General features: G+C 40.4%; 1 protein-coding gene across 1 annotated transcript; it reads left to right on the top strand.

Moving 5' to 3' along the window:
- The first annotated feature begins 17,165 nt into the window (after positions 1–17,165).
- LOC118019649 (40S ribosomal protein S15a-like) lies at positions 17,166–20,854 on the top strand. Its single transcript, XM_035019027.1, has 2 exons — positions 17,166–17,556; positions 20,751–20,854. Exons 1-2 carry the CDS (start codon positions 17,169–17,171, stop codon positions 20,852–20,854), a joined length of 492 nt encoding a protein of 163 aa, XP_034874918.1. The 5' UTR covers positions 17,166–17,168.
- Positions 20,855–26,175: the final 5,321 nt, after the last annotated feature.

The raw sequence follows: 26,175 nt of genomic DNA, 5'->3' as shown, positions 1-26,175 counted from the left end.
TTAACTGTTTACTAACCATGAGGCATGGGCCTGACCCGCTGGCAGAAGACACTTCAACAACTATCAAGCCTAGTCCCTGAGCTGTCTGAGCTCCCAGGATAGCCGAGGCTGTGTCCAATCACAGCTCAGAATCAGAAGAGATATCCAAGGACAGACTGTACAGGTGCCATGGGGAGCACAGCTAGGTATGACCCTGACTGAGGAAAGGCTTTTCCAATGCAAGGATGCCTAAACTAAGAACTGAAGAATAAACAGGAGATAGCCAAAAGGGGGGGGAGGGGGTTAGTGGAGGTGGGTGGATAAATAGGTATGAAACAGAGTGGATATTTGGGTAAAAGGCAAGAAAAGAGATAAAACTGAATCATACATACGCTATGATTTACGATTTGTTTTAAAAAACTGTCCCAATAGAGAGGCACCTGGGCAGAGTGGCTCCGTCAGTTCAGGATCCAACTCCTGATTCTGGCTCAGGTCATGATCTCAGGATCATGAGATTGAGTCCCGTGTAGGGCTCCACGCTCAGCAGGGAGTCTGCTTGAAATTCTCTCCTCCCCCTCCCTTTGTCCCTTCTCCCCCACTTCTAAAATAACAAACAAAAAAAACCTGTCCCAATGAAGCATGTAAATTAAGTGTATAACATCCATAAAATAACATCTATATTTGGTAGTAGGATTTTTGGTAAATTCTTTATTTTTTATGAATTATGATATCAAATAAAAGCCAACAGTGATACTTCACAACCACTCAGACTTCTAAAAGCCTATTTTGTCCTGTGGCTCTTCTGTTTCCCTCAGTCTATCTGGCCTTCTGACCAAATACAAGTAAGGGACAGGAAACAATTTCAACACTGCACACAAGTGCACAAACACATCCTTCCCAGGCCTGGCCAGAGCACCTCCCAATCCAGAAGTACTAAGCCAGAAATAATCAGACCTCCCCGGTCTCTAGCTGCTCTGCTACTTTATTACCTCTACCCCCAACCCAAACACCCTGTTCTTCTCAGGTGCCAACAGGAACTCTTGTGCTCAGCATTCCAAGCCTCCAGCATTTGGCCCACCTCATGTATCTCACCCCATTCCTGCCCACAGATTCTGCACTCTAGCAAGGCTCTCTCTGCTTGACCCTGTCTGTACACACCACACTCATTCTTGCCTCCGGCTGACCCCCTGCTTGGACCGTCAGAACCTGCTCTCCCAGTTCCTATTTAAACAGCACCCACTCTTCAAGGCTGGGCTCTTGGCTTCTCAATAAATAGTCAATTTCTTTAACCCACAATAATCTCTAGTTAACCTAAATTTGAACTATATATATATATATTTACGTTTATGCTAAATATGTAATTGGCTATATTCTACTTTTGTTCTAGACATCTCTAAATGTATTTTTGCAAGGCTTGCCTAACTTGTGAAGCCAAAGGTAATAACTTTTATTTCTTCTATATCCCACTTATATCAGTATGACACTTGTAAAACACATCTGCAATACCTGCTGGCTGGCTGACAGTTCCTGGGTGGGAAGTTAAGCCAGGCAGAATTCAAAGCCAGCTGCTTCTCTCTGGAGCTATAGGTTTAAGGACCGTGATTGGGACTTAATTTACATGTTCCACTGGGACAGGAAACAGAGCATAAATACTGATAATGCAAGACAGCTAAAGGAACAATAACAAAACAAAACAAAAAACCTAAATAAAAGAAAAAAGATTGATTGATTCCTAAGGCAAACAAGCACCACCATATTGCAAGTCTCCCCAGCACCTTATACATTATCTAACAAATAGTAAATAATACAAATAAATAAATAAATCTATTTGTGAATAATAACATTTAATGCAAGTGAAAAAAAATTTGGGGGGCGCCTGGGTGGCTCAGTCGTTAAAGCGTCTGCCTTTGGCTCAGGTCATGATCCCAGGGTCCTGGGATCGAGCCCCGCATCGGGCTCCCTGCTCCGCGGGAAGCCTGCTTCTCCCTCTCCCACTCCCCCTGCTTGTGTTCCCTCTCTCGCTGTGTCTTTCTCTGTCAAATAAATAAAATCTTTAAAAAAAAAAAAAATTTGAGGTAATAGGTATGACTAAAAGCTTAGATTTTAATTTTAAAAGCCCCAAGGTGATCCTTGTGTTATTTTTTTAATGCTAATAAATTTATTTTTAAACAATGCTTCAAATCCTCCATAAGGAGATATCTTAATTTTTCTGAAAACTAAATGAGCCATTCTGCAAGAAGAAAAAAGGTCAGGCATTACTTCTTACTTAGGGAGGAAGAAAGGCTAGCAGGAGAATGAATTGAAAAATTAAATACTGTGCCCCTTGCCACACAATGAAGAAAACATGCAAATCAGACCAGCATCTAATTTACTTGTAGCATGTGACCACAAAAAAAAATTTGCAGGATTCCAAGGCAGAGAAGTTCCCCTGGCAGGTCAAGGCAATGCTAAGTCCTTCCGGTATAGGACACCTTTTTTTTTTTTTTAAGATTTATTTATTTATTTTAGGGAGCGCATGAGTGGGAGCCGCAGAGGGAGAGGGAGAGAGAATCCAAAGCAGACTCCGCCAAGCTAAGCGCAAAACCCAACATGGAGCTCGATCCCATGACCCCAAGATCACGACCTGAGCCAAAACCAAGTCAGACACCTAACCGACTGCACCACCCAGGCGCCCTGGACACATTATTCTTTATTTGAAAAGAGTTCTTTTTCCAAAAAGGGGACTCAGGAAAAATGAACAAAATTATTTTAAATAAGCTCTGAGAGTGTATGTTCTTAAAAGTAAACAACACATATAGAAAAGTATTTTGGGTTCAGTGGAAGACAGGGTTAGGGTGCCCAACCTCTTCTTTGAAGAGATTTACCCTCTTCTCTCTAGAAACCTTTAGTGACATGAAAACGTCACCCCAGTTACTTCAGGCCACATAGCCACAATAAACATAGCTGCCTAAAGAATCCATTTGTTGACAAACAAGTAAGATGTCCCATAAGTACTATATAAATGTCCATAGTGCATGCACACCTCTCACTGTGGGCTGTGGGTCAGCATGTTTCCACTTCTATTATAGTTCTTTTCAGACTGTATTTTAGTGATTCCTATTCACATCCATTTCCTCAAATCTCTGTCAGCACAGTGACACGCCTCACTCATCTTTGTGCTCCCAGTGCCTAATACTGTGCCCTGCAAGAGACACTAGAAACAGTACTGCAGAATGAATGGTCCAATGTGTCACTCATCCTCCCTTCTTAAGAGCTGACCACCCAGAGAAAAGGAGCCTTGGATGAGAGCAGCCTTCACATAGAAGCTAAGCCTGAAATTACAGATCATTACTATAAAAATCATTCGCTCACCTATTAATCACCTTGTCTATCATTTCAGAAAAACGACTTGAGTTTTCTTTTCATGATTAGTGTAGGTACATAAAAAGTATGATTCTTCCAAAATCGTTTTTTTCCCCAAATTAAACACATCACTCCTGGGCACCCATAAAAACTACAGGAGAAGAAAAGGGAGGGGTGCCTGGGTGGCTCAGTTGTTAAGCGTCTGCTTTCGGCTCAGGTCATGATCCCAGGGTCCTGGGATCAAGCCCCATATTGGGCTCCCTGCTTCGCGGGAGGCCTGCTTCTCCCTCTCCCACTCCCCCTGCTTGTGTTTCCTCTCTCGCTGTGTCTCTCTGTCAAATAAATAAATAAAATCTTTAAAAAAAAAAAAAAAAGGAAGAAAAGGGAGCATTCTGCATATAAGAAAAAGACATTAATTTCAAACCTACAATTCTCTAAAACTCAAGCAAAACAGAAAATATGAAGGAAAAAAAGTTCTGTCAGAAACCACTTAAGGACAAATAAAGTACATCGTCATGATAAACTTAGAATAATTCTCTCCCAGAATTTATCATCAACAGGTGAAGCTTCACAGAAAAAAGATAAATTAGAAGAGAGCCTTGTTCACTTAATGAAGCCCAAGTTACATCTTTTTATAACCCATTAAGCTTATATAATTGAACCAAGTGTATAACTTCTTCCATGCATCTAAAAACAAAAGTCAGTTCAATAATTCACAGCAGAAAACAGGTAGTCACAAGCATGACAGATTTACCTCATCTCTGAAACATACTTTTAACTATGCACTTGGCTAATTTCACAGTCATCCATTATTCTTATGGACCCTCTTAAAATATCCACTGAAAGAGAATTTCAAATACTGCCCTCTAATTCAGTGTGATACAAACAACAGGTCTTGTGTCCAAAATTGTATCAAATAGCCACAGTACCTTTTCGGTAACACCATGAGCAGGCGGCTAAAACCCCCCACAAATCATCTCTGTAAGTGGGTCCTGCAGTGACTGTGACACAGTGCCATGGGTGCACATACAGTTACTCCTAGACAACCACCTCCTAAAAGAAGAGATGACTGTCACTGCATCTAAAGTTAAAACCAAACCTCAGAAATGCAGCCGTGCCAACTCAGTATCACTGGAGTTTTCTAAACAAGTGTCACAGATGAGCTCAAAATAGGTCAAACTCCTCCCTCCTTGGTGCTTTAGCAGCTTTCAAATCTCTAACACTCCCCCCAGAGGTGAGATTCTTTTTAGTGGTGTCTTACACGTAGTATTTTCTCTCAATTTTAAGGTCTAAAGAAGCTGGGGGGGAATGGGGGCTGGGAGTACATCAGAGAACCAGGAGTCTATTTTTATATTGGGAGCTTAAAGTGAATCATTTTGGAGCAATGCAGACAAAGCTGAGGCCCACCTTGATGACAGCTGTATCAAAGGCCTCAATTTCCGAGGATAACAAATCACTAGAGTAAGCATATCAACAGCATGTGTACCCTGCAAGCATTTTGCAACCTTAACATTACCATCCCCTACAGTCCTTTCATAGTCTCAAAAAGATGCCTTGGATTTCAAAGCCAGCCCCACATCAGCAAGGTTTGCAAATGGCAACCCAGAAAACTGCAGGAACATGGGCAAGGCCCAAGCAAAATGGATTTGGGGGATGCAAGGAATTTGCCATCACCTGTATTCCTCTAAGGGAATGACAGAAATATGGTCACATCATTAAAAAGAGAAATGACCCCAAATACACAAACCAAATGAAAAAACAAATTATATGAGGACCTCAGGAAAGAGGCAACTACCCAGACCACTCTTCCCCTGATTCAGGACAGTCTCTCCCCTTCCACCCACCCCCAAAAGAGACCAATATTAACTGCTTTAATTACAAATTAATCTCTGACTCCTAAGCAAAAAAGCTTCAGAGCTTCTTTCCTGAACAATTAGACTGGAATAGCAACTTGACAGAGAAAAATGGCCTCTTATATCATGCCAAGGGCTACAAGCTAACTCTAGCTTTTTCTGTATCTTTATATTAAAAGTTCCTGGGTCTGGGGCGCCAGCCTGGCTCTGTCAGAAAAGCATGTGACTCCTGATCTCAGGGTTGTGAGTTCAAGCTCCACACGGGGGGTAGAGATTACTTAGATAAATAAATAAATATTTGAAAAAATAATAAACATGGGCGCCTGCGTGGCACAGTTGGTTGGGCGTCCAACTCTTGGTTTTGGCTAAGGTAATGGGATTAGATCCTGCAGCAGGCTCCAGGCTCGGGGCAGAGTCTACTTAAGATTCTCTCTCCCTCTCCCTCTGCCCCTCCCACTCCTACTCTCTCTCTCTAAAATAAATTGATAAATAAATCTTTTAAAAATAAATACACAGGGGCACCTGGGTGGCTCAGTCAGTTAAGCGTCTGCCTTCGGCTCAGGTCATGATCCCAGGGTCCTGGGACTGAGCCCCACGTTGGGCTCTCTGCTCAGCAGGGAGCCTGTTTCTCCCTCTCCCTCTGTCTGCTGCTCCCCCTGTTTGTCTCTCTCTCTGTCAAATAAATGAATAAAATATTTGAAAAAATAAATAAATAAAATAAAAATAAATACATAAATAAATAAAAATGTAAGTTCCTGGGCCTGTGATCGAAGTGGCAGGAAAAACGGATACCTGCTCCCATTCCTAACTCAAATAACCTATTGATGCTATCCCCATTGTTTTACCACAAAAAAAAGTATATTTACAGATTTCTGGGATTTAAAAAATTGCTGAGTTTGTTAAAAAAGGTAATGCATTATCACACTCATAAAATGTCTTTCTGATGTCTCCTCATAAAATGAAACAAAATATTTATTTTAGGACAAAACACAAACAAGAGTTCTCTACTGCAGCTGAAGACTTACTGGGCAGTTATTAGTACCTGCATAAAAATATTTGGAACAGGGGCGCCTGGGTGGCTCAGTTGGTTAAGCAACTGCCTTCGACTCAGGTCATGATCCTGGAGTCCCTGGATCGAGTCCCGCATCGGGCTCCCTGCTCAGCAAGGAGCCTGCTTCTCCCTCTGACCCTCCCCCCTCTCATGTACTCTCGCTCTCTCAAATAAATAAATAGATCTTTTAAAAAAAAAATTTTTTTTGGAACAAATATATCTGCATTTAATGTTGTTATAAGAAAAACATCAAGATGACAGTGGACTTCTCTAGGTAACATTACAGAGAATAAATATTGCTAGACAAAGGCAAGATTGTGAGCCACAATAGCCCTGAGTTCCTGGGAGAGAAAAGGAAAACTAAAGTACTTCACATTTATAGGGTACGTTTATATTCTCAAAGTATTTCCTTATCTATTTTTTCCTTTCATGTATGTACTACAGTCGCCATTTGACAGCTAGGGAGGCAGGGCACTTCATCATATGTTGAGCCCACAGCACAGGCAGAATCGTGGTGCAGGTCTTCTCATACTAAATAGAAGACATACATCCAGCTTATTTATAATGCTCATAGGCTATCATGGTTCAGGACTTTTTGGTGAAGCAAGAAAAATCATGAATGACACAGCACATACACAGTGTGTTTAAAAGGCCCAGTTACTCGCTCCTATCAAATCAACATCCTATCTCTGAGCAAAACATTATTTCTGGAGTTATATACACTGTTTCCCACAGGTCACCCAGTTCTCAATATCTCACATTGATTCAAATGCACATATTACCCAAGAATTTCATTTTTTTTTAATTTTTTTTTTTAGTGGAAATGGAAACGCCCACAAACTAAGCTAAATGCTATGTTCGAGCCACTCAATGTTCACACATTAGTCTCATCCTAAGTAATCATGCCACTGACCCAAGTGTCAGTCAGCATCAATCTCCATATGAAGAGCTAAAGAAAAAGAAAATCTAATTAAAAGCCCAAGAAAAAATCCACTTTAATCAAGGCTGCAACCCAAAGGCCAAGGGACTTTACAGTAGGGAAAAATTGTAAAACATGAAAAAATTAGTAACAAGAAAAGAGATGTTAAGGGGGAAAAAGAGGAGACATTTTAATTTAAAGGACTAAAACCAAACTAATCAAAAATAACTTTCCAAACAGAGGAAGCATAAAAAGATGAAGAAATAATGGAAAATGGGGAGAGTTAAAATGCAGAGAATCACAATTTTAAGTATATTTTACTAAGAAGAAGAACAGGAAAATAAATGTTTATAGTATGACTTTATAAAATCAAAAGAAAAGAATGATAGATTTAATTCTATCAAAATCAATAAAAAACCATCTACCATGAGCCTATGTTGACATCTTTTCCCAAGTGGAACAACCATACAGATGAGGGTCCCAGACTTGGCCAATAACAAGGGCCACTATTCTATAGGAGTCCTTGGACTATTAGATGGGAGCCAAACTATAAGACAGAAAATGTTTACTCTAAAAACTCAGTCTAACAAATTACCAGTATGCTTTTCTCCACACTAAAATGTCTGTGTGGATTGTAACCAGGAACACGCACAGGCCAGATCACCGTTTTTTGTTTTTCAGATCATTACTGTTCTTAATGTAAAACAATGTCATCATCATATCAAAAACACACATACATACACTCGTTAGATGTTAAGAAATCTCTGAAATAAAAAATTATCATAGTAACTTCAAAGAAGTTGAATCGCCTACCTAAAAAAAAACCTGACTTACTAATTTTAAGCACTTACCGTATTTTAAAAATCTTTTTACCTCAGAAGCTTTTTTCATGTCAGACTTTTCAGAAAAAGTCGAAAATCTTATCACCTCTAACAGTTGGAAATCAGTTTCAACTACGACTTATTTAAAAGAAATCACTCCCCATCCAGTACCACAGCACTGAGATTCCAAAGCAGTTGTCATGCATAATTCCATGTCAGAACCCAACTAGCACAACTGCACTCCCAAAAAGAGAGACCTACAGACTAGAAAAATAACAGCATAAGTTGCATTTCCCGTTTCATATTTTGAGCCTAATATGCTGATGAGTCCGGAAAGAAAGAGAAGACCTCAAGTTCAGTTTGTTATTCACTACAAACAATAAAGCAATGGCTGGCACTCAATTTTAAAATAAATGACTAAAACCCACAGGGTATATACTTTAAAAGGGTAAACTTTAAGGTATGTGAGTTATATCTCAATAAAGCTTTTTCTTTTTTTTCTTTTCTTTTTTTTTTTTTTTGAGAAGAGGGAGAGGGAGAGAAAAGCTTAAGCAGGCTCCACACCCAGCATGGAGCCAACAGCGAGGCTCAACCTCACAACCCTGAGGATCATGACCTGAGCAGAAATCAAGAGCCGGACACTGAACCAACTAAGCCACCCAGTCACCCTAAGCTGTTATTTTTTTTAAATAAATAAATGTTACTTAGAAAGAAGTACTCCAGGGGCGCCTGGGTGGCTCAGTCATTAAGCGTCTGCCTTCGCTTCAGGTCATGATCCCAGGGTCCTGGGATCGAGCCCCACATCGGGCTCCCTGCTAGGCGGGGAGCCTGCTTCTCCCTCTCACTCCCCCTGCTTGTTTTCCCTCTCTCACTGTCTCTCTCTCTGTCAAATAAATAAATAAAATCTTTAAAAAAAAAAAAAAAAGGTGGGGCGCCTGGGTGGCTCAGTTGGTTAAGCGACTGCCTTCGGCTCAGGTCATGATCCTGGAGTCCCAGGATCGAGTCCCGCATCGGGCTCCCTGCTTGGTAGAGAGTCTGCTTCTCCCTCTGACCCACCCCCTCTCATGCTCTCTCTCTCTCTCTCATTCTCTCTCTCAAATAAATAAAATCTTAAAAAAAAAAAAAGGAAAGAAAGAAAGAAATACTCCATGTAATATAAACCACCTGACTCTATTACTGAGAGTCCAGAAAAATGTGTATTTTAGGGCACCTAGCGGGCTCAGTCGGAAAAGCATGGGACTCTTGATCTCGGGGTCGTGAGTTCGAGCCCCACGCTGGATGTAGAGATAAATATAAACTTTTTTTAAAATGTGTATTCTAAATTTTGATATATAAAAAGATCATCTTCACTTACAATCGAAAAAATGCAAATTAAAATGATACTGTACACTCTTCACCTATCAGGTTAGCAAAGATTAAGAACTCTCATAATAGCCAGGATTGGTGAGAAAATAAAGAAACTGAACCCTAAAACACTCTTTGTGCACACTGGCCTATCTGGGAGGGCAATTTATTAACAGCTTTCAAAATTAAAAATGTACAGGGACACCTGGGTGGCTCAGTCAGTTAAGCGGTTAAGCAGCTGCCTTTGGGATCACCTGAGATCAAGCCCCTTGCCGGGCTCCCTGCTCAGTGGAGAATCTGCTTCTCCCTCTCCCTCTGCCCCTCCCCACCCCCCCACCCCACCCCCGCCGCTTTTGCACGCGCAAGCACATGATCTCTCTCTCAAATAAATAAAATCTTTTTAAAAAATTAAAAACAGGGGCGCCTGGGTGGCTCAGTCGTTGAGGGTCTGCCTTCGGCTCAGGTCATGGTCCCAGGGTCCTGGGATGGAGCCCCGCATCGGGCTCCCTGCTCCGCGGGAAGCCTGCTTCTCTCTCTCCCACTCCCCCGCTTGTGTTCCTGCTCTCGCTATCTCTGTCAAATGAATAAATGAAATCTTTAAAAAAAAAAAAACTTTAAATATACATACCTATGGATTCAGCAATTCCAATTCTATGAATTTACACTACAGATAATACCTATACAGCTGTACAGGTACAAGGATCAAAAAAAAATCAGAACCAATTTAAGTGTCCATCAATGGGAAACTGAAGTATACATCCACACAATATCCCACTATGCAACTGCTAAAAAAAAAGACCTGAGGTATAATTACACGTATTGACTTGAAAAGTATATGCTTGAAATATTAAATAAAGAAGCAAAATTCACAATAGTATGTATAGTGTGTACACATGTGTTTATGTAGATATAGAAAATGTCTGGAAGAATATTGGGGGAATAAGCATTACTCTTTTTGAACTGTAGGAATGTGATTACAATAAGCATATATTAATTTTATAATTACAATTTGTATGTAATTTGAATGAATCAGGCTCTCAAATAAAGTCTCCCCCTGGTGTCAAATCTCCCCATGCTATGACCCCAACTTGTCTTCCCAGTGCTTCACAGTTCCAGCCAAACCAGTCTGTTCTTCCTTTGAGAAAGCCCAAAGGACTCCTCTCCAAAATACTCTTAACAACTTGGTCTGAACAGCTACCAGCAACAGCTTCAAATATAAATTACTTCAGCTGAAAGAACTACATATGCCTGCATCTACTACAGAACATTTTAAAAGAATTAAAAAAAAAAGGAAATCAAAACACATTTAATAATCCTCATCACAGAAGCAGCAAAGTTCTCCCCATTTCCCATCTTTCCAGCCTGGGTGCCTTTGCTCCATGCAATTTCCTGCCTGAAATCCTCTTAGCTACTTACCACATGTCCAAATCCTGCCAATCCTTCAAAACACAGGTCAAACACCTCCTGCTACACCAAGTCTTCCCGACTGCCCCCAGCCAGAGCTAATTCTCTTCCTTAAACCACAGGACCATCCCCTCTTGAAACACATCCCTCTGTCAAGCACTCAACGGTGTACAGGTCTTATTCCCATTGGTGAGAAAACTCATCAAGGGCACATTAAGTGTCTAGGTCACGGTGTGTGCCTCATTTCATACATAAATTAAACTGGTATTTCACTAAAGCATTAAGAAAATGGCAAGAGTCTAAAAATAAAAAGCATAGGTTTTTCCTATTTATTTTTTTTTTAAGATTTTATTTATTTATTTGACAGAGAGAGAGAGCACAAGTAGGCAGAGAGGCAGGCAGAGGGAGAGGGAGAAGTAGGCTCTCCGCTGAGCAAGGAGCCCGATGCGGGGCTCGATCCCGGGACCCTGGGACCATGACCCGAGCTGAAGGCAGCCGCTTAACCAACTGAGCCACCCAGGCGCCCCTTCCTATTTATTTTAATTAGGTAATAGCTATGTACCACAAACAAACAGTAGGAGAATGAAAGGTTAAGGATTCCTCTCTAGCCCCCTCCCCAGTGCCCTAGTATGCCTCCTTAAAAGGCAATCACTAGGGGGCGCCTGGGTGGCTCAGTGGGTTGAGCTTCAGACTCTTGGTTTTCACCGGGGTCATGATCTCGGGGTCATGATCTCAGGGTCGTCCTCTGCCACTCTCTCCCTCCCTTCCCTCCCTCCCTCCCTCCCTCTCTGAAATAAATAAATAATTTTTAAAAAAAGGCAATCACTAGCATCAATTTCTTACACAGGGTTTCAAATAGTCCTTAGACACAACTTTATAATACATTCCTAACTATGGGTCTAAGGTACCAAAAATATTTGTAAACAGCATTTAAAAAGTAAACTTATTTATGGGGGCATCTGGGTGGCTCAGTCGGTTAAGTGTCTGCCTTCGGCTTCAGATCATGATCCCAAGGTCCTGGGATCGAGCCCCATGTCAGGCTCCCTGCTTGGTGGGGAGCCTGCTTCTCCCTCTCTCTCTGCTACTCCTCCTGCTTGTGCTATCAAATAAATAAATAATTTTTTTAAAAGAAACTTATTTATGACAATCACACAATTGCATACAGTGTACTTGCATGCTGGGGCAAATAAAATATGACAACCAACAGATGAAAAGATAAACCGTGTCCTCCTACTTGCAAAACTAAAGTCACCCTGAGCTCTGGGAAGAAAAGTTGCTGTTCACGATCAGAAAAAGTACAGACTCTTTTCAAGCATACTTATCAACCAAGTTATTCAAGGTTTTTCATAGTGTAAAGCCTGCTTAAGGATTCTGTAAAGACTCTTAAATTCTCACTATGCTATGAAAAAGGTGCTAAGTCATTACAAATAAAATATTTAAAAAGAATGTAGATGTTTTGGGGCGCCTGGGTGGCTCAGTCGTTAAGCGTCTGCCTTCGACTCAGGTCATGGTTCCAGGGTCCTGGGATCGAGCCCCGCATCGGGCTCCGTGCTCGGCGGGAAGCCTGCTTCTCCCTCTCCCACTCCCCCTGCTTGTGTTCCCTCTCTCACTGTGTCTCTCTCTGTCAAATAAATAAATAAAATCTTTAAAAAAAAAAAAAAAGAATGTAGATGTTTTGTAAAGCTAGATATCCTAAGGAATATTAGTAAAGTATTAATAAAAGCATTTCTCGGGCGCCTGGGTGGTTCAGTCGTTAAGCGTCTGCCTTCGGCTCGGGTCATGATCCCAGGGTCCTGGGATCAAGTCCCACATCGGGCTCCCTGCTCTGTGGGAAGCCTGCTTCTCCCTCTCCCACTCCCCTTGCTTGTGTTCCTGTTCTCGCTGTCTCTCTCTGTCATATAAATAAATAAAATCTTTAAAAAAAATAAAAGCATTTCTCAGTATCATAATAGCAACAAAATGCACATTTTTTCTAATTTATAAATGGCAGGAATTAAATGTTTCTAAGAGGTCTTTAATCATATTTAGTGTATAAAAACTTAGGAAATTTCAGTCATTATTCCTACAATAAAGAATCACATAAAAAAAATACATGGCAGATTATGCTACAAAGATCAGAATGTTCAAATAAGAAGGAAGTCAGTTGTCTTATTAGAAAATTTACCTAGCAGGCACCAGGGTGGCTCAGTCGGTTAAGCAACTGCCCTCAGTTTGGGTCGTGATCCCAGGGTCCTGGGATCAAGTCCCACATCAGGCTCCCCACTCATGTGCGCTCTCTCTCTCTCTCTCTCTCTCAAAAATAAATAAATAAAATCTTAAAAAAAAAGAAAAGAAAACTTACCTAGCAATAAAAATCTGAAGCCATCATTAGCTCAAAAAAAGTTTAAAAGGAGGGAAAACAGAATGGGAAGTCATCAGAGAAGGAGAAAAAACACGAGAGACCCTTAACTATAGGAAACAAACTGAGGGTTGCTAGAGGGGAGTGGGGGGGCGGATGGGGTAATTGGGTGATAGGCATTAAGCAGGGCACGTGATGTGACGAGCACTGGGTGTTATACGAAACTGAGAAATTATTGAACACTACATCTGAAACTAATGATATACTGTAAGTTGGCTAACTGAATTTAAATTTTAGAAAAGTTTAGTTAAAATTCTATACTGAATACTGAACCCACTGTAATACAGTATTCCTTTTTTTTTTTTTTTTAGATTTTATTTTGTTTTGACAGAGAGAGACACAGCGAGAGAAGGAACACAAGCAGGGGGAGTGGGAGAGGGAGAAGCAGGCTTCCCGCGGAGCAGGGAGCCCGATGCGGGGCTTGATCCAGGACCCTGGGATCATGACTTGAGCCGAAGGCAGACGCTTAACGACTGAGCCACTCAGGCGCCCCTATTCTTTTTTTTTTTTTTTTTTTTAAGATTTTATGTTTAAGTAATCTCTATACCCAAGATGGGGCTCAAACTCACAACCCCGAGATCAAGAGTCACATGCTCTACTGACCAAGCCAGCCAGGTACCCCAGCCAGATGGTATCATAAAAAATACTGAAAGGCAATTACCCAATGCGTTAATACCACATTATCCATTGGGATTTTGGTCAGAGGGCCAGCAGTCCTGCAACAGGGAGTCTTCCCTTCTTCCAAACCAACAGAATCTCCGATTTCTTTTGACTAGGCACACAGCCATCTCCAGGAAAGACTACATTTTCAGCTTCCCTTGCAGCTATCTGTGGCCTAGTGATTTGGTTATAATTAAAGGGACAGAGCAGAAGTGATGTGTGTAACTTCTGAAAAGTATCCTCACAGGTTGGGGATGTACGCAGCTTTTGCCCCCTCCTCCTCCCCCTGGTGAGAATGCAGAACTGACCAGAAGAACTAAAGATGCTCTTTGACTAAAAGGAGAAGGCTGGGACTCCTAATGAGCTTGAAGGTACTATACTAGCTCAGGGTTGTCCATGCTTTACATGAAAGAAAGGAAACTTCTACCTTGTTCAAGCCATTGTTATTTTGGGTTTCTGCCACTCACTGCTATACCTAACCCTACTTAAAACAAGACAAACCTAAGAAAGAGTACTATATGTATTTATTAAGTACTACTTCATTAAACAATTTCTAATACATATTTTAAACTTCCTAGGATTAAAATAAAAACTTTGATGATTCAAAAAACTAAGGAGCACTGAAATGTCTTTCTATATGTCAGATATAAAAATGTTATTATCAAGAATTTGCACAAAAATCAGCTTCCTGAATATCCTTTGGGGTCAGGAGATTAATCCAAACCTCCTGTATCATCAACCTCAATAAACTATACAATAATATTATCCAATCATTCACTTGACAAGTGAATACCTGCTACGTTCTTCACATGCTAGATGCAAAGGACACAGAGGTGACCAAAGCAGTGCCCTCCTGGAGTTGACAGCAATGTACCTGAGGTTGCAGAATCTGAGGGCAACACTCCAGATGCCTCTCTTCTAGCCTCCAAGTGAATTATATCCCTTCTGCTACCATGTTCTTATTTCAGATTGAGTATAATATGATTAGGCTTCAATTCTGCTCTACTAACATAATCATATATAATCATATTCCTCAAAGATTATACTCCCTTTACCAAAATTAAAATGAGCGTATTACCAAAATGCCATAGCAGCTATCATTAATGGTGGGCCACTTTTCCAAATGACAAATCTTATTTTCATATAACATTTCTGCTTAATTTCATCTCAAAGAGTAACCTTATCCTTAAATTTAAAAAAAAACCTTGCAGTTCCCCCTAGCTCCCAGGGAATGTCCTTAAAAAAAGGTCAGAATGTAGGGCTGCTAGACAGATGGCCAACCATGTTTAGATATTCCTCGCAGGCCATTAAACCAAGTTCACTAAAGAGCAGAAGCTGGACCAAACAAGATGCCTTGCACTCTCTCCCCCATCCCCTACCTTCTTGAACCTCTCTAAGAGGAAGGAATACTAATTTAAGTGGGTCAGAGTCCAAAACACTGATTGGACCTGTTTATAAATTTGAAGATCAAATGCAGATTAAACATGACACATATAATGAGGGTTTGCTATCTTGCACTTGCTCATTTCTCTCTCTTTGGGTCTTCTGTAAAGTAGTCAGCCTAAGAGTAGTAAGATAGTGGGATTTTGGAGGAAGGGATATCCCTTGCCTAGGCCTCAAGTTTAAGCAACATGCTACAACCTAGGATACTAGACAGCTCTACATGGGTATTTTGGCCAAAAGCCCAATTAATAATAAAATAATACTTTGAATTTCCCACTTGCCATGTTCTACCTATATAAATCTCCTTCAGGTACACCACAAGGAAGAGAAACAACTAAGCTATGACCTTCTGATCATTCATTAACACCCCAAATCTCACCATTACTCTACGGTCTGTATCATTCACTTGGTATTTAATCATGTACAACACAATGAAAGTTTTAGTTAGTAACTTAGAACCTACTTAAACCCTGTAGAGTTGACCCGCTGCTCCTACGTATCTCCTGGTTATTGAGTATTGCAGATAACAAAGAAAGCAAACATAATAGAAAGCTAGATCTCTAGATGACAATCATAACAGTAAATAATTTTTAAAAGCTAGTACTTAGTGAATACTTAGTATTTACCAGAAACATTTTAAGCATCTTGTATGTATTAATTACTTTGGTCCTCCCAACAAACTTGTAAGATGAGTACTATTATTATCCCCCATTTTACAGATAAGTAAACTGAGACCAGAGAGGCAAGTAACTCACCTAAAGTCACAGAGTTATTAAGCAGCAGACTGGGGATTGAGTCTACAACTCTTAACTACTTTGTTAAAAAGTATGATGGTTAAGAGTGGACAAATACCACTGGTATATTTTGAGGCTCAGTACCCAAAAGCCATCCAAGGAGACAGAGGGCAACATGGATCAGGATCTCAGGAAAGGGATTAGGGCTGTATTTATAAACTTGCAAACTAGACACACTAGGTAGAACAAGGTCACACTAAAAAACGGTGCTGAGGGAGAAGTTAATAAACAGAATCATGAAAAACAGCAATATTTAAATATTAAGTAGTTAAAATAGTTAAAAGTTGACATCTTAGGCCAAACTGGTAATGCAGCAGGGTTGTATTTTTGTATGTTATATACACAAAACATACACTATACTACAAATCAAAATATATTAATAGTTATACCTACTCTATGGGAACTAGAACATAATTTAACTATAATGACTATAGGTTTATGGTAGCATCTCTGTTTTTGTTTTTATTGAACTGTTGGTCATAACTAAATTTTTCATGCTAAATCTTTAGACAATAACACTACCTATAGCACTGCTCCTGTGACTGAAAATAATCTGCTTTAAGATCTATCTTCAGGAATGCTTTCCAGGGTATAAAGCTATGAAAAGAAAGATGGCCTAAATACATGACTACCTTTCAATGATTTTAAGATGCTTGATGTTTACATTTGTACAGCATGGGAACTGAGACAGATCTTACACAGTTTGTTAGCATTTTTTCATTCTTAGCAGTACATAAAATAATGGTGTATCTTACTACTGACTGCATCTTAGATACAATGAAATTTGTCTTTTAGAATACATTTAATTCCACATATAAGCATATATACTGCTGTAGTTAAAGGAAAACTTTCTGACTTCAACGGGTTTACAATCTAATGGAAAGAACATGATTTAACATTAAGATATAGGGACATCTGGGTGGCTCAGTCAGTTGAGCCTTTGGCTCAGGTCATGATCCCAGGGTCCTGGGATCGAGTCCCGCATCAGGCTCCCTGCTCAGCAGGGAGCCTGCTTCTCCCTCTGCCTGCCGCTCCCCCTGCTTGTGCGCGCGCGCTCTCTGACAAAATCTTTAAAAAAAAAACCATTAAGATATAAATGAATGTAATAAACATTAACACAAGCTATGAGTGTCTTTTCACCATCTTTCAATGCTGCCATAATGGTGCACATGAATGTCCTGGCTGATGCTCTCAAGAGCATCACCAATGCTGAAAAGAGAGGCAAATGCCAAGTTCTTATTAGGCCATGCTCCGAAGTCATTGTTCCGTTTCTAACTGTGATGATGAAGCATGGTTACATCGGTGAATTTGAAATCACTGATGTTCACAGAGCTGGGAAAATTATTGTGAACTTCACGGGCAGGTTAAACACGTGTGGAGTGGTCAGCCCCAGATCTGATGTGCAACTCAAAGGTCTAGAAAGATGGCATAATAACCTACTCCCATCCCACCAGTTTTGTTTCATTGTACTAACAACCACAGCTGGCATCATGGACCATGAAGAAGCAAGACAAAAATACACAGGAGCAAAAATCCTGGGATTCTTTTGCTCAGGATATAATACACATGTGCAAATAAAATGCCTCAATGGACCCCCCCCAAAGAAAAAGAAAAGAAAAAGAAATGATAAAATAAGTAGGAAGGTAAAAGAACTGAAAAGAAAAGGTGCTTAATTAGTAGAAAATCAGAGTGGCCAAACCAAAAAAAGGCAGGTATCCTAAGCATAGTTTTAATTGAAAGAGATTAAATCTGGGGTGCCTGGGTGGCTCAAATGGCAAAGCGTCTGACTTCTGATTTCAGCTCAGGTCATGATCTCAGGATCCTGCGATCTAGCCCTGCATTGGGCTCTGCGCTCACCAGGGAGTCGGGTTAGGGATTTCTCTCCCTCTCCCTCTGCCCCTCTCCCAACCTCTCTCTCTCAAATAAGTAAAGAAATCTTTAAAAAAAGAGAGAGAGATTAAATCTGATGTAAGAACAACAGGAAGAAGGTAGAGAATAAATGATACCTGAACAAAGGCAGAAGGAGAAGATGAATAACACAAGGTTATGGTCATGCCAGTCTCCTCTAAGAACCAGCAACTACTCTCTAGTTAAAGTAAAACATCACTTGAGGATAACTAAACAAAGGAGAAAACATTTAAGTCTTCTATATTTTTCTCCTTTGAACCCCTGCAGTGGTTTTATTTTGGGGGGGAGGGTTTACGATTTTATTTATTTATTTGAGAGAGAGAGAAAGAGAGAACACAAGCAGGGGAGAGGCAGAGGGAGAGGGAGAAGCCCGACCCAGGGCTCCATCCCAGGACTCTGAGATCATGACCTGAGCTGAAGGCAGCCACTTAACCAACTGAGCCACCCAGGTAGCCCCCTGTAGTGGTTTTAAAATAAATCTACAAACTTTTTGATACTCCTCCTTCAAGAGGTGGAGCTTAATTTCCTTCCCTTTGCACATGGACTAGACTTAGTGACTTGATTTTAACGAATAAAATATGATAGAGGTGATGGTGTGTAACTTCTGAGAATAGGTCAGAAAAGGCATTGAGGGGGTGCCTGCGTGGCCCAGTCAGTTGAGCGTCTGACTCTTGATCTCGGCTCAGGTCATGATCTCAGTATTGTGGAATCAAGCCCTGCCATCGCATCAGGCTCCGTGCTCAGCAGGGAGTCAGCTTGATATTCTCTCTCCCTCTCCCTCTGCCCCATCTTGTGCACATGCTTGCTTACTACCCCCCCCAGCAAAATAAAAAAATAAATTGCTTTTGTTTTGTTTTAACTTAAAAAAAGAAAGAAAAGGCATTGAGGGTTCCTCCTTGCTTCCTCTTTCTTTCTTTGATCACTCCTTCTGGAGGAAGCCAAATGCCATGTCATGAGGTCACTCCGGTACCCACACAGAGAGCAACTGAAGCTTCCTGCAGAGGTCTTCTGCCCACAGCCAACTGAGTGAGCCATGTGGAAGCAGAGCTTCCAGCCCCAGTCAAGCCTTCAGATGACTGCGTCCAGCTGACATTTTGACTGCAACCTCAAGAGATCTGAAGCCAGAACCACTCAAGCCTAGCCGCTCCCAAATGAATGACCACAGAAACTGTAAGGTAATAAATTATTTACTGTGTTGTAACCAAGTCTTGAGGTAACTTTTTATGCAGCAATACATCACTAATACAACCCCATGGCACTTTGTGTCTCTAAAACACTTACGTTTATCTTCTAACAATTATGTGTATATAGATGGCCAGTACAGATAGTAACTTCTAGAAGGCTGTTCTCTTCATCTTTACATGCCTGCAAGGCTTACCTCAATGAACTACAGTCAAGTACTTGAGGGTTTTTTTTAAATATTTGTTGATTCTTGCCAATGCTTACACACTGCAGATGTCCAAAAATGAAGTGATTACATTCTGAATAAGAGCATAGTTAGTGGTTAGTGGGGTAAAAAAAGAAATATTGATTTTACTGTGATCTGATTTAAAGATGGAATGAGGGATTATAGATATAACAATCAAAAACAAAAACAAAAAATAACTAGAGAATGGGGCCCCTGGCTAGATCATTCAGTAGGACAAGTGACTCTTGATCTTGGGGTCGAGTTGGACTCGACACTGGGTGGAGAGATTACTTAAAACACACACACACACACACACACACACACACCCCTCTAGAATGACACATATATAAGGTGGAAAAGGCAGCCATTTTGTACCGTTGGAAGTACTGGAGTGCAAAACTTGCTTGAAGAAAACAGTAGAGAACAGCAAAGTGCTGTGAAAGTAACACCAGAACTTACTTCATTATTCAGAAGAAAAGTACAAGCCTCTTGACTAAGAAGGATTAATTTTACATGTGTTTCTCTCAAACTGTTCTATAGAATATTAGTTCCCATAAGAAGGCCAAACCTATTCTTTGGGGAAGGAAAAAAACAAAATAAACAACAAACCAAACAAATGGACAAATGAAAAAACCCCTCTGTAAACTATAGGATATTTCTGAGCCTTTAAGGTGTTAATGCGCGTTATAAATTTTACTTGAGGGTAGGGGGAAGGAATAACTGGGTGATGGGCATTAAGGAGGGCAGCTGATGTAATGAGCACTGGGTGTTATATGCAAATGATGAATCACTAAATTCTACCCCTGAAACTAATAATACAGTATCTGCTAACTAACGTGAATTTAAATAAAGAATAAAAAATAGGGACACCTGGGTGGCTCAGTCTGTTAAGCATCTGCCTTCAGCTCAAGTCATAATGCCAGGGTCCTGGGATTGAGTTCTGCGTCGGGCTCCTTGCTCAGTGGGGAGCCTGCTTCTCCCTCTGCCGCTCCCCCTGCTTGTACGCACACTCTCTCTCTCTGACAAATAAAATCTTTTAAAAAAAGAATAAAAAATAGTAATAAAAAGAAATTTACTTGACCTCAAAACACTTAAAATATTCGCAGCACTAATGTGTGCCATGAATACAGTTTGGGAAAGAAGGACTTGGTAGGCAGGAAGGCAGACCACATAGGTGGGTAGATTCCCAGGAAAAATACAAGACAGATGTAATAATATGATCTCACCTAAAAAAGAAATCTTAACTGACTACCATTTATGACGATGTAGTTTCTTAAAGCAAAATACACTGTTGGATAAGCTATCAAAAGCAACAACAGCCATACCAGATGTCAGGAAAAATAAAGATGGGAAAAACATGATAGGATATAACAGTAGAAAAAAATTTCCCGTAGGCCATGGCTCAGAATGCCTCCCATTCCCGTAGCTCCTACTGTGTACCTCAATGAGATCTGGCTTGAAAAGGTGAGCACCCTGCCATCTGGGAGGCTGGTAGATAGCTTAAGAAGTGGTCCGGCTCCAAACCCTTAAGCAACAGTCCTATCAGATCTTCTCTCTTGGGAAACGTTAATTAAATATATAATGAGTCCTTAGTAGAGGAAGTGGAAGCAGAAGCAGAGGCATAAAGACACAAAGAAACCAGAGATAAAACAGCTGAGTGAATAGTAGAGGATTAGGTGGACCAGCCCTGTCTGTTTAGTCTTGTGCAGAATACCTGCCTTCAGTAAAAAATATTTAAGTTAGTATAATACTATCCAACCTGAACAACTTTACGTGGTGACCCAACCAGAGAGAGCAGGATCGCAAACTGATGACACCCCTTCATTCACTTCAGTGACCCACACATAAAGAAAGAAGAGGGGAGGGAAAGAGGAATGAAGGGCAGGGAACAATGGCACTGATTTAAAAAGGAGCATCTAGTTTAAATTCACCTGAATAATGTCTTCATATAACAAACATCTTTTTAAATCAGTGGTCAGTCTTTGCTTCTCATTAGGAATCAAGCAAAACTGGGGTGCCTGGGTGGCTCAGTCAGTTAAGCATCTGCCTTCGGCTTGGGTCATGATCCCGGGGTCCTGGGATCGAACCCCGCATTAGGCTCCCTGCTCAGCGGGGAGCCTGCTTCTCCCTCTCCCTTTGCCTGCCGCTCTGCCTGCTTGTGCTCTCTATCTCTGTCAAATAAATAAATAAAATCTTTATTTAAAAAAAAAAGGAATTAAGCAAAATTGCTGTAACATGGATACATCTCCCCAGTGCAATCAGGTTCTGTCCAGGGAGGGAAAGGTTTCCAGAGCGTTCCCAGGCAGCTGCTCTGAATACATACATGCAGACACATGCCCACATTCTCACCTGCTCATACCCCCCCAAATTTATTTACCCCACATACATTAAGTGCCACCACCAGTCCACTCACCCTGCTCCCCACCCCCAGAAGGGGGTCAGGAATCAGACCTCTGGGAGCCTGGTGAACTGTATAGATGTCAAGGAATGTGTATATGCATGCTCTGCTATGTGTGTGGCCATGTGTGCTAGAATAGGTTTTTGTAGGAGGGGCTCTCCCCTCCTGCTCTAAGATTCTGTCTGGAGATGCGGCATGGCCAGGCTTGCTCACAAGCTCTCTTTCAGGTTAGTGCAGGCCCACAATGTCAATACTGTCCCTTTCAGAGTGGTGTCCTTATGCTACACAGAGCCTGCACAACCATACACAGCCCTGGCACTAGGGTATGTCTCAACAAACGCTTCCTGCGGAGGAGGCAACAAGGTAATCTGAGAGTCACTAAAGCTGGGCAGGATCCTTATCCCAAACAGTATTCCAGCATCTATGAGGCCTGTCAGAACCTGGGGTTCTTGTTCTGTGAGGCCTGACTCTCTAGGTTTCCATTTCTGTTCCCCTTTTCTCCAATATGTGAAACAACTTCAAGACTTTCTGTTCCTTGCAACCAAATAAGCCTAACCAAACCTTTACAAATCATATGAATAACTAGTTTTAAATTAGGGCATGGCCTATAACTTCAACTTCTGATGCAAAAGCCCAAGACAAATACGCTGTGAGGATTCCTCAAATACCAAGTGGCCTATGAATTAGAGGTCGTATCATTTTGTAACATAACCATATAAGGAAATACTTCACAATTAAACATATTGCTTATGGTTGCTGATACACTGGCAAATTTTACCAAATGAAAACAATTTTACACTGACACAAACAGGTCACTTTACCAAAAAACCTCTTATATTAGCAGTCCTATCTGACCTAGTTACCTAATATACAGACACATGGCATATCCTACATTACTTGGCACACCAACAACTTAATCATACAAATCACAATTCGAACCAAAACCTCATAGTACATAGTAAATATATTTAGGATTTGAGCATGTCTGAGTTATTTGTGGTCAAATATTCATCAAAATGGCTTACGCAGTCTTAACCATTTTCTAACAAATAAATGCTCATTTTTCCTCATTATTTTAAAAAACATCAGAACTGTTAGACAAGAAACCAAGCAAAAGCCAACAGGCTCACCAAAATCACACTTAAACAAGACAAGCAAAGCTACAAATTTGGAATAACTACGAAGATACAAATAATAATTAACAATCACTTAAACATGATTCAAGAGGAATTCCTAGTTGTTGAAAAACTCTATGATCAGCTAGAGCACAGTGTTATCAGAGAGTGATTACGTAAAACAATAAGTGTACTGTTTCAGGGTGTGTGTGTGTGTGTGTGTAATGAAGTTCACAGCTATGTTACACTAATGACTCTAAACATCTGAATTTTCTGCTATCTTAACCTTTAAATCAACTGCAAAAGCAGCTGCCAAAAGCAGTTAGTTGGAAAGCACAGAATTCCCAGAAGAACTCCGTATATACAACTTACTTTACTACTTAAATGTTTTTTTGATTACTGGGATTTGAACAAGATGTTAAAGATTCAAAACTAATTTTAAAAGTAATGGGTGCTTACTAAATCCATACATACACTGGTAGAAGGGCACAGGTCATATTCTTTTGTGTGTGTGTGTGTGTGTGTGTGTGTGTTGACAGCACCTGGCATATTTTTGTGCAATAGTACATATAATTGTTGCAGGACCTGACAGTGATTCTGTCCTACTTTTTAAAAACGTTTTGACTGACCACTAAGTCAAAGTTGAAAGAGTAACTGGTACATTTATTTCTTGATTTGGATTACCTTTTTGTTGTGAACCGGTTCTCAGTTACTCTAGTTACCTTGCAACAAAACACTGACAGAGAATATACTGCATTGAAATTACTAAACTCTACTCCTACTGAATAAATAATACATTTGAACTGTTCACATTTCATTGTAAAAGGTACACAACTTTACGGGTTACACTCTAAGTTTTGAAAGTAAAGTGAATCAGAAATCCCATTCCTTAGAGTAGCCAGTCTGAAACAGAAGATGTTTATTCTATGCTGAGTTCCCCTTGCCTCTGCAAACCTCTCCAACAGTTCACTCCATTAAAACAATAGAGATGGGGTAGTATGTGTGATTAAAAAAAAAAAAAAAACCTTCCAGGCATTTATCAAACAGATTATCTCTGAAACTACACTTTGGATTAGAAGTCTTTTGAGCAGGAATTTGGCCCTCTGTGTTAATCTGTGTACACATCCATCTCACATTTTCTCTTGCCTCTGTTGTTTGTTTTTTTAATCTAATCCATAGAATAAGTCGTCCTATCAGATTTAATTTCATCTGTTTATATGACAGTTGAAAGCAATACTTCTACATCTGCAAAATTACTGATTTTAGTGAGTTCCTCTCCCCCCCCCCACATCCCCCCACCCCCATGAAAACCCAGAAGAAAACCCCTTGGGTCCGGGGCTAGGATTTTCATTTCTATAAGGTAGGTATATTTGACTTTTTACTAATGATACTGAAAACTTTTTAAAGACGGCTAGTGTACGTACAGTTTCCAACACCAAGAACACAAATAAATCCCTTTATTTTGTTTAGTATTTCAAGACAAACTATGTTTCTCATAAAAGAAGAGTATCAATTCAAGAGTCTCTGGAAGTCACTACGTGTAAATACTTCTGATAATAGAACAAATTAATGTCAAGACACAGCCAATAACGTAAAAAGCCTCGATGCATCCGTGCCAGTCAAAGGACATCTGCATTAGCAGCTCAGGGAAGTGGCATTTGCAGGAAGGCACTACAACTGCGTTCAAAAGAAAATCATTAGGCCTCAGCCGTTAATCCCCTCCCCCATCCTCTTCATCAGGATCCCGCAAAGCAATTAACCAGCAGAAGGTGCTATTCTGCAACCCACAGTATTCACACCAACCTCCATCCTTGGCCCAGAGCAGGATTTAACCCAGGTGGACTCTTTCAGCTTATTCCCTGTCCAGTATTCAAGGAAGCCTCTACACCAGCCCCCGAAAGAGAAAACCGTATCTTTCTTTATAACCCCACTTACAAAACAAAAAAATGACATCTCAATAGCCAGCATACCTGATTATCAACCATCAGATCACGAAAATGTCAAAACACACAGACACTCTTTGCTAAATATTAACCTCAAATACGATCTTTATCATCTTAATTGAGACAATCTACTTCTACCTAGAAAAGACTCTGGTCACATTCACTACAATAAGAGTCCAATGAACAAATCACTGTCCCCAACAAAGTCAGGGGCAATGAGGAATAGGAAAGCTGACTATAAGGCCACGACATATAAAGAGGGATTTTATCTTTACATATACAAAAAAGAGCAGCAGAAACTAGGGCTTCAAAGGAAAGAAGGGAGGTGGAGAAGAGGGAGTCTCTGAACATGTTTTTGAGTGTCCTTTAGTTTCCCATATACTCTTCTGCCTCTTATAAGGTTGCAAAAAAATGCCAGACGTGAGAAGGGTGAAAGAAAGCTGAAAAAGAAAAGCGTCCACCCTTCCCCCATCTTCTCTCCTCTCTCCCAAAAAGAGCTGTGTTTGTCTGTGCAAACCTAGTCCCAAATATGGGAGAGAGAGAATGAATGTGTGTATGGAAGAACAATGAGCCCTCAGCCTGGTATTGTGTGTGTGTGTGTGTGTGTGTGAGTGTGTGTCTGTCTCTTTTCCCTTCGACCTCAACAACAGGGAGAGCTGGAAGCCAGCTTTCCATCCAGGCCATCAAAATCAAAACTGGTTTATAATTTACAGTGGAATTAACTCAGCAAGCAAATCCGTGGAAGGAAATAGCTACCCAAAGATGATTTTATTATTGTATAGATCCAGCCTCTCTCCCCTCCCCCAACAGACTGAGACTAAAGAAACCAGTGTACATCAGACAAAAAGGTCCTCTCTTTAAACGGAAAGCAATCATCAGAACTGTCTCATATCTAAACATAGGATGCATTAATTTGTGTTACATCAAAATGTTTGTTTTGTAATTCACCAAGTTTCCCTCCCTTTTACTAGTTATCTTTTTTGTGTTTAAAAATTTGCTCTGCGGAAAGCTATTTCAGGATTCATACAAAACTACTTTCTAAATGTTCCTTAAAATAGCAACACATACTGAAACATTTAAAGCACCCAGTTTCTCAAGGACACATTTTGCTTAAATCAATGTTTGAAGTCTGTAATCCAGAAAAATTGTAAGCAAACCTTGGAGAAGAGGCAGAGGAAAATGACAATTCAACAATGAATCATTTTGTTTTCCTCTCAGCAACTTCTCAAGCAACCAGTTTCAAAGGAAACCTGCAATACTTTCCCCCTCCCAACCACACACACTCACAGACACAAAATCTACGTTAAAACCACCTCTTCTTTCCAGAACCTTAAAAAAATAAAAAATAAAAATAGAAGTCACTCTCTTTCAGAGAGCAGAACTCAAACATGGTAG

The sequence above is a fragment of the Mirounga leonina genome, unplaced genomic scaffold, assembly GCF_011800145.1.
Source record: "Mirounga leonina isolate KUSES-001 unplaced genomic scaffold, KU_Mleo_1.0 Mir_173, whole genome shotgun sequence".
Taxonomy (NCBI): Eukaryota; Metazoa; Chordata; class Mammalia; order Carnivora; family Phocidae; genus Mirounga; species Mirounga leonina.
This window is presented reverse-complemented; position numbering and strand designations above follow the sequence as displayed.